This window comes from Papaver somniferum, chromosome 11 (assembly GCF_003573695.1).
Source record: "Papaver somniferum cultivar HN1 chromosome 11, ASM357369v1, whole genome shotgun sequence".
NCBI lineage: Eukaryota > Viridiplantae > Streptophyta > Magnoliopsida > Ranunculales > Papaveraceae > Papaver > Papaver somniferum.
Window position 1 is genome coordinate 24,121,345 of NC_039368.1, and position 9,194 is coordinate 24,130,538.

At 35.4% G+C, this 9,194-nt stretch overlaps 1 protein-coding gene across 6 annotated transcripts; it reads left to right on the forward strand.

The window, feature by feature from the left end:
* The first annotated feature begins 3,258 nt into the window (after positions 1-3,258).
* On the forward strand, positions 3,259-7,981 carry LOC113320878 (pentatricopeptide repeat-containing protein At4g18975, chloroplastic-like). 6 transcript variants are annotated; one of them, XM_026568772.1, is made up of 8 exons: positions 3,259-3,481; positions 3,592-3,613; positions 3,770-3,871; positions 4,366-4,485; positions 4,697-4,840; positions 5,177-5,389; positions 6,382-6,583; positions 7,374-7,981. In XM_026568772.1, the coding sequence occupies exons 1-7, from the start codon at positions 3,375-3,377 to the stop codon at positions 6,562-6,564; spliced, it is 891 nt and encodes a 296-aa protein (XP_026424557.1). In that variant the 5' UTR covers positions 3,259-3,374; the 3' UTR covers positions 6,565-6,583; positions 7,374-7,981. The 6 variants fall into 6 exon arrangements, with proteins under 6 accessions (XP_026424557.1, XP_026424559.1, XP_026424560.1 ...); XM_026568774.1 differs by having other exon boundaries at positions 6,382-6,570; XM_026568775.1 differs by having other exon boundaries at positions 7,614-7,979.
* The last annotated feature ends 1,213 nt before the right edge of the window (positions 7,982-9,194 follow it).

Sequence of the window (9,194 nt, forward strand, 5' to 3'; positions counted from 1 at the left end):
TGAAGCCATGCAAGAAAATTCTACATTCCGACACAAGTCATAAAAACTACAGTTTACAGAGTTCATCCTTCTGAGCTCAATACCTTCTCTGCTTCCCTCCCTAAGATCAACCCTTCTCCTTCATTTTGTGACCGAAGCAAGCCTGGAACGGCCATTTCTTGGTTTAGGCCAGTATTGTACAAATTGAACTCTCGAATCTAAAGTACTCCTGTGTAGTGCATTTGTTTAGGGTTTAAGATTCGTTTCTCACCGACACACCCAAATTACCATTTTCAGCAGAATCAGTTTTTACCCTACTATAACTAGGTTACTACTTGGATATTGATTTCTGAGATCGTCCAAGTAAACTTGTCTTCATATATCAGGTATCAGATTTTTACCATTGATATATGCTACTTAATATGACAAATTTTCCTATACATGTTTCCGAATTTAAATTTGATGGTGTACTTGGTACCCCCTCTTTTTCACTTGGGTTCTAGTAAAAATCAGAAATGAAGAATATGAATATTAAAGAATGATCGTAAAACGTGAGAAAGAGAGAAATTTTTTCCATTCTTCTAATTATTGCAGTTTTGCTGCTCGTCGCGAGACTACAAAACTAACAAATCTTTTGTTAAATAAAAATAACATTATCTTTGTGTACATTAATAGGGAATGTTATTTTTACCCATTAAGTGATGGATCAAATTTTTTTTCTTCTTCCTTTTTTTCTTCTCTCCCCCTCTCAAAACCTAGAGAAAAAATCATCAACTTCTTCTTCCTTTGCTCAGATCTAGTCCTTCAGGGGCTAGATCTGAGCAAAGATTTCTTTGTTTTTAGTGATTTAAGGTTTATTTCGTTGTTTTCAATAATTTCTTCGCTATTAGAGCGAATTTTATCTTCGCTATTAAGGGCGATTTTATCTACACTTTCAGAGTGTTTCTTTCTAACAATTTGTTCGTGTTTGGTTATCTTGTTACAAGTACATTGGCGATTCAGCAGGGTAAGATCAAGTTTTTCTCCATCATAAAAATATATCTACGTCTTCCAGGTTATTCGTTGCATATGAAGAATTTTTGGGCAAATCACTCCTCAATCATGGGAGCATCTCTTTTTCTAGAAGAAAATCTATCAAAATGGTGTAATTATAATTTCGGGTACCATTTCTTCTCCAATCTCAAAATACAAGACTTGGGTGCTATCGTTGTAGATCGTTCTTTATTTTCGCGATTTATTTGCATTTTGCATCTTTCTTTGTATTTATTTCATATTGTGATGTACTTGTTATTCTTGAAAACCATCATGTAAACGTTTCTATTTGGAATGAAATACTTATGGTTTGATGATCAAAAAAAAAGTAATCGCATTAGACCATGATACAAGAAAATTGAGATTTTAATGGATCCTTGACTAATTTCACTGATTAGATTTATATTATTTTTATTTATTACACTGCGTTTACACTTTTAACGGAGAGTTATTGTAACATCCTATAAATAAGATCATTTATTGAAATTATTAAAATTGTCTAAATATTTATGTACTCTTAAAGACGTTGATTTGTATGTTCTTACTTTTCGATATTTTCAATATGTTTAACATCATTTTTTTTTACATTAATGATAATGAATTGCTTGGCGTTGAATATGTTGAATCCTCTGTATATGTCCACAACGTGTCATTATATTCTTATAATATGTAAAGAAAAATAACATAGTTTGTAACGCTAAAATTTTAAGTTTTGTGAGTGTCACGTCTATAAATGAACATGAACTTTTTCTTGTTTTAACTTGTGCAATCTTAAGCATTAGATTTCCCAATCAATATTTTTTTCCCAGCTTTCCATTTTTTCCCCTCTATGTTCCTTTCTTTTCCCCTTTCCTGAATTGCTACCAGCAACCATGAATACACACAGGTTTTTACACAATAAAAATATCAAGTTCAAGAAAAAAACAAGTGTTCAAAGATATTTTGCAATAACCAAAATGGTCCTGAGGTCACAGGTTTGATCCCAGTTTACGCTCACAAAAATCCCTTTGTGCTTCATGTTCGAGTCTCTAGCCCTTTTCCTTTTAAATCTAAGCACACACCTATATCCAGCAATGGACATATTTCCCTCGAGACTGAGTTAGTGACTTTCCCGGGTTCGCTCTACGTAAAAGATTATCTTTGTGGAAATGAAAGGTACGAGCTTCATCTGTACGGTTTGGGGATTGTGTATATAGGGATGTAGATGAGGGTTCAAATTGGAATTCTCATATTGAACGTTGTATTCCATTACAACAACTTCATATGTGAGACGATCGACGATCCTCTTCTACATCACAAATTAATCGTTAAAATATCAAATCTTTGACATGCAACGATTATCAATCTATTGAAGCAATCCTCGGCTTATTGTTGATCAAATGAGAAGTTGTTTGTGCCATAAAGAAGAACCAAGAAGATAAGGTGTGAAAGTGAGTTGCACGGATTTTATGGTTGAAACATAGATGGCCTTATTTGGACCATCTTTGTTGTTCAACGATATCTGTATAAGAAATTTTGTACCGAATATTAAATTTGGTACAATTTTTTTGTAATGAATACTACGTTACAGAGTCTTATATCATAAATACACGACAAATGTAAGATTTATTCATTACATCTGAAACAACGAATTGGGTTCTGCTCCCGAAAGAACGATGAGTTGGGGGTTTTTAACTCATCCAAGCGCAAACAGTCCTCAACCTTCTTGCACGAAGTCAACATCGGTGAAATTGGAATGACGGGTAATTGGGTTGGGGTGTATTGAGATCTGGAAAAATATATTTTGTACAAAAAAAAAAAAAAAAGAATATCACAAATCCTTTAAACCCGGATAGAAAGACAAGAAAACTTACATGTAATTCGTCCACAAAAGAAAAAGACAGGTTTTTTCTTTATATGAAATCAGAAAAATACGGACTGGGCACTCTAAAATGAATTCATATTCTTATCATATCAACTTAAATAAACTTTTGATGTAAAGGTTATCAATGTGTAAATATTTCGAGTTCATTTATACTTTCCCCATTGTAAAATATACTATTAAATAAATACTATTGCTATAAAGTAATTTTATTTAATGATTTTAAATTCTACTATCTCGAGTGTTTGCGTCACAAATACTATAGTTTCTTCTCAAACTATTTTTCTTTTTTATTTTCTTGTAATTTACGCCCATCGTAGCAGTCTTGGACTCTTGATTATGACCGCCAGAATAAAAGGCCCAGTACAATTCCCCAACCTAATAATCAGTATCCGCAGAAACTGAAAACAAATCCTCAACTTGTTCGTAGTAAAATGAAGAGGGAATTGAACTCGAGGTGTTTTTAACAACCCAAAAAGAAGAAGGAAAAGAAAAGAAAAAAATGTATAGAGGGATGATTTCTCAGTTCAATAAATCACTCTCTATGCGGATTGCTTCAAACATGTCAGCCTCCGTATCTAATTCTACTTCTCAGTGTTTCTTGCTTAGGTATTTCTTCCCGTTTTATTCCACATTTCTACTTTTAATCAGTTTTGGTTACATATGTGGTTTTCATTACCCTAGACCCAAATTTTGAATATTAATTGGCTTATTTGCAGGAATCCCAACTCAACAATGGAGGTATTAGTTTCTCCCATTTAATTCTTAATCAAAATCATAGTAATTAACAGGGTATATAACTGGGGTTCAAGTGGACGGACTATATGGTTTTTTCGCTTTCAGTATGAACGTGATGTGTTCAACTTGAATTGGTTTTGTGATGTTTATTGCGTACAGGTAGATTGGATTGCTCAATGTTGCCGCAGTTGTTACAGTACTATGGTGCAACCTTGGAGGCAAAAGCTTTCTACTCAGAAGGAAATGAAACCATCAGCTGAGGTTAGACTGATAACTTTTATTTGCTCTATAAAGGTTTCATGAATCGAAGTAGAAGTAGTATGATTAGCTTATGATTTCCTATATAATTCTGAGCGTCTCTCCTCAGTGTGTGTCACTTTGAAATGCCTTTGCTTTTTTGTTTTCAAACAAATTAAATTTTTAGAAGGGAGCATTGCATACAACAACCTCACTTAGCTTTCAAAATAGGTGGTCATTTTGTTGCCTCATGTTAAGTATATGCATCTTATGCAGGCAAATTCTTTCTTAGTCTTTGGAACCTATTTTTGATAACAGAATGCTAGAACTGGAATTGTAGCTAATTTATAGATATACAATATCAGCAATAACTCAATAAGAACAACACAACAATAATTTTCAAATTGCTAAGCATTTTGCAATATAGTTTATGCTTATCCATGTGCATTTAAGGTGTTGAAGCCAAGATTTCTGTCAGTTGATGGTTTTTAAATGCTAATAATGTAAATTATTTTCAGGTTCAAACCGACAATCCAGCTATGCAAGGGCTTCCAAAGAAAGATTTGAGTGTCATAGGTAAGCGCGAGATTGGGGAGAATGTGTCAGGAAAAGATAAGGTCAAGTTTCTCATGAACACGGTAAGTACGACAGTTGTATTACTTATGTAAAGGACGGAGATCATGCAAGGCTTTTTGAAACACTAAATGAAACAGAAAACTGGGTTCCTCCCTAGACAAAACTGAGAATGGAATGAATTACTCGCATTGAAACAGTTAGTATAAGCATCATGAGCTACGTTCTATATTTCCACTGATCATGACTTGCATAAATTTCGTTACAATGTTGCAGCTTCTTCACCTCGAGGATTGTAAAGAAACTATCTACAGCACACTTGATACATGGGTTGCGTCAGAGCAGAAGTTCCCAACTGTCTCTCTGAAGAGAACGTTGATTGCTCTTGAAAGGGAGCACCAGTGGCATAGAGTTATTCAGGCACGAGCAAATTTTATTTTCTCTGTTTCTTTGTCAATATCCAAGTTCTATGAGTCGCTGGATCTACGCCTACTCTTTGACTATTTTTTTATATTCACCATTCCGAGAGGATCAAACATTCACTTATATCCGCATGAACCAAATTCTTAGGCTGAGATTGAAGGCTGATTCTTTTTTTTGTTTCTCACATTGTTGGTGCAAAACAAGCAGTAATTGTCTGTACATGGGATTTGGAAAAGGGAAAAGAGTTTATCTGAATAATATCTTATATAACTGATTGCTCAGATGTAATTGTTTTGGCTTTTTTTAACCTTCCCTTTTTAAATTTCATTCCAGATAATAAAGTGGATGTTAAGTAAAGGGCAATGCACTACGATGGGAACTTATGGCCAGTTGATACGTGCTCTAGCAAAGGACCGCAGGCCAGAAGAAGCACACATCATTTGGGCTAGAAAAGTTAGTAATAATATGCATTCAGTGCCCAAGGAGTTGTGTGACCTTATGATATCGATATATTATCAGAACAACATGTTTGAAAGACTTGTAAAGGTATGCCCTTATCCATATTGAATTCTCTCCTTCAGCTGTATTTTTATTTTTCATATCAGCAATTCAACCGAGTAAATTCCCACAATTAACTAAGATTATGGGATATAATTGTGTGTCAGTAAAATAGACTGTTGTGTTTTGTTAAACTTAGACCCACACAGGGTTAGCTTGTTGAATTAGAAAATCAGTAACAGTTTGCACATGTTCCTCAGTTTCTGATGAAAATCTCTGGGATTCCATACTGTTAGAAACATTTTTCGAAGTATTTTCTTTTCTAAGTTGAGTACAATTGTTTTGCGAATCAGCATTTAATTAACACCTTAGATGCTTTTCATATCTAAGTATAATGGTGCAACAACCATTTTGAGGTAAAGCTTGCATTTATAAGCTTTCGTGGCACCAATTCCCGTATCTGAGTGGTAAAGGATTCTAGAAAATCAAGATGTTTCGTGTGCTTTTTTCACCCTTTTGGTGATGTCCCCGAGTCTATTTGCGGTTCACCACACCCCCCACCCCCCACCAAAAACCCCCCCAACCCAACCCCCCACCCCACAACCCCCCCCCCCCCCCCCCCCCCACCCCCCCCCCCCCATATACTGGTTTTTGGTGATTGTAGACATTTGCCAATCTCACCACCTGCTAGTTACTATCTAAGTATCTATAAGCCCTAGGTAGCCACATCTATAGCTACATTCAAGTGAGCAGATATGTTTTTATTAAGAATACTTAAATTGTATTGGTGGTTAACCAGGTTTCCTGACTATACTGCAGATACGTAAGTTGTATTGGTGTGTGTTGAGTGCTCAAATAACTGATGATTGTACAGAGAGCTTTGCTGTTCATTGCAGAATATCTCACCCTTCCTCATGATGGGTCAATTGGAAATCATTCAAAATATATATTTTTTCCTTATTTTAATCTCAGACATAGTCTTAGAATCTTCCGCGTCTTCCATCTATCTCAATAATTTCTTATGTTTCTGATGATAACAGCTTTTCAAGCGCCTAGAAGCATACGATCGGAAACCTCCTGGTAAATCAGTGGTGCAAAAAGTGGCCGAAGCATACCAAAGTTTGGGTTTACTTGAAGAACAAAAGCTGGTATTGGAGAAGTATAACTACTTATTCATTGAGAAAAATAAGGAGCATCCCAGGAAATGTGAAAAAACCGCATGAAAGAAAGTGGGTAAATCAGGTACCCTTTGCATTTATTGATTTGATTTGGAGAAGTATACAAACTACAGAATCTGACAAATTTGCCTTCTGAAACGCTTGTGATCCAACTTTTCCCTTGTGTTTTTTTTAATTGGGAAAAAATGTTTACTGGGCAAGTGAGCACACACATGACATCTATATAGGACATGAATTGTAACTAGCTCTTGCTGAGAACTGGATGTTTCAAGATTTACTGATAGAATGAATAGTTTCATTGCCTAGATAACACAAGATTATGAAAGAGTTTCATCTTCAAATATCTCTCTCTTCAGTGTGATCAAATGTTTAGGCATCCAGGCATTAATCATTTGATTCATTTTTGTTTTTCAATGACTTAATTTTGACGTTGGCAGTGTTGTGGTAAATGTTCTTGAAATAGCTTATTGTAGCAGTTGCACCATCAGGTACTGCTCTTCCTTCCACTTTCTAGCTTCTCACCCGTTTTATAAATGGTTCCATGTCCTCTACACATTGGTTAGAGGGTTTTATTTGAAAAATTAGGTTTATCGAGCACAGCCTGAATTGACATTTTCTTTTGATATGATTGGGTTTGGAGCATTGAGCATTCTGGGTTTGGTCCCAGAATGAAGGGATCAACCTCACTGCTTTTCGTCATTCATCTAGTAATTTGCTTTTGGGCTCATATTCTGTCATAAAATTACAATTTCCAGAAGATGTTCTCTATTTTAGTTTTTTCTGAACTCTTGTCAATGATTGCTGTGATTTTGAAACAAAAAGACCCACTGAACTCTTCTGATTTGGTGAAGCAGTGATTTGGTGAAGCAGTAAGAGTTTTCTACTGTGATTTGGGTTAAAAATGTTGCGGAGCATTCCAGACTTTTAGAGGACTTAACTTGCAGCCACTTTCAATGAGTCTTGCTCAGTAGCCAGTTCATAAAGTTGATAAATAGCTCACCTTTTGTCTTTCTTTTTACAAGCTCTCGTTAAGATTCTGAAATTAGTATCATACTGTACTAACCCCATTTCGACTATTGACCACGCTTATTTAGGTGAATATTAGTTGGTTTGTTAAACCACTGGACAACCAGGAGGAAAAAAGGGGAGGAGGAGTGTGATCAAAGATTGATTTTATTTTAGACATAATCAATCTTTCTGGTAATTGAAGGGAAGCAACATTTTTCTACACATTTTTTGGTGTGTGCTTTGCTCTTGAGAAACCTTTTTATCGTGGGTGTGTGTGCATGCTAAAAAAGCACAACACATGAGTTGAGTTTGGGATTCTCAATTATGTATAATAATCGAGTAGGAACAAAAGCACTTTTAGGTGCTTCCAAACTTTGTCCGACTACTTTTGTCTAGCACTTATATTCTTGGTCACTTCAATTTGTGTAAGCCATCGGTTTGTAGCGTTTCTAGTTATAAATGTGAAACTTGTTTGTTTTGAACCATCATGCATAAACAGAGCCTCCGATTGAAAACTACTTGTGCCATGTGACTGTGACGTACAAACAGTTAAAATTATCTTAACCATTGCGACTTGGGAAGAAAAGAAAATTGAATAGGAAAGTAAAGTAAAGTAAACTTCAAAGTGCAAAATGAAGGTTTTGATTTCATAACACGATGCTTAAACACACTCCATTACACTGTCGGTGTTAATATGCAAAGTCAGGGATTACCAAAATATATTCATTTTCTTAACTCACGCGCTAACATGTCGGTCGATAATATTAAATTTTACACTCTGATCAATGCAATAGGTTTTTCCGTCAGATGAGCTAGACAGATCGAATAAAATAGGTAAATAGAATGAACATGTTGAGTTGAGTTTCTGAATCTCAAACTTACGCGGAGAGTGTGTTACAGAAATAAGTCGCTCTCTACAGCTACACTTTTTACTCTTTTCTTGTTAAATAACACTATCATCTACCAACTGGCAACAACTACCAATGTGTTGTTGCGTGACGCAAGTGTTGAGATCTAAAAGGGTTTGATGCACGAGTGTGGTCTCGGATAAGAATGCTATAAAAAGCAACAAGTTCAATGACACTTTTATAGTATCCCAATGGCTTATAGCAGCTCCGTATGCACCTTCTTTGTTCAAACTCCAAACCCATGAGTCCATGACTCCGGTTTGAGCTTGTTAAGTGCAGTAACTGAACTCGAAGAAAATCACTTCTCAATTAGTGTTGAACAATCAAAGAAGCAATTGTCTACCAAAATAATAAAAGAAAATCAACCGTCACAAGAGCCCTATGTCACTGAGACGGCTCAACAGTACGCTAAGATTTTATAATTGGCTTTGTAATTCTTTATGATGCCGGCCTTTTGGTAAGTCCCTACACTTTCAGTTTCAGTGGCGCTTATCAATTGTTCTTGGACACCTACAAGGCATCGGAAGATACTAAACATTACTTAATCCCACGGATGATAAAGAATGAAACTATAATAAAATGAGCTAGTCGTCCTAAATTCATACGCGCAAGTGTCGGTGTAAAAATATTACCCCGATACCCTTCAAAATTGATACGTAATATTAGGATAAAATCATGTACATGACTCTGTCTGTTGTGTGTCTTGTATTGCTACTAGTGCTCAACCTGTGCAGAAACGACATGAGCATAAATTTTATC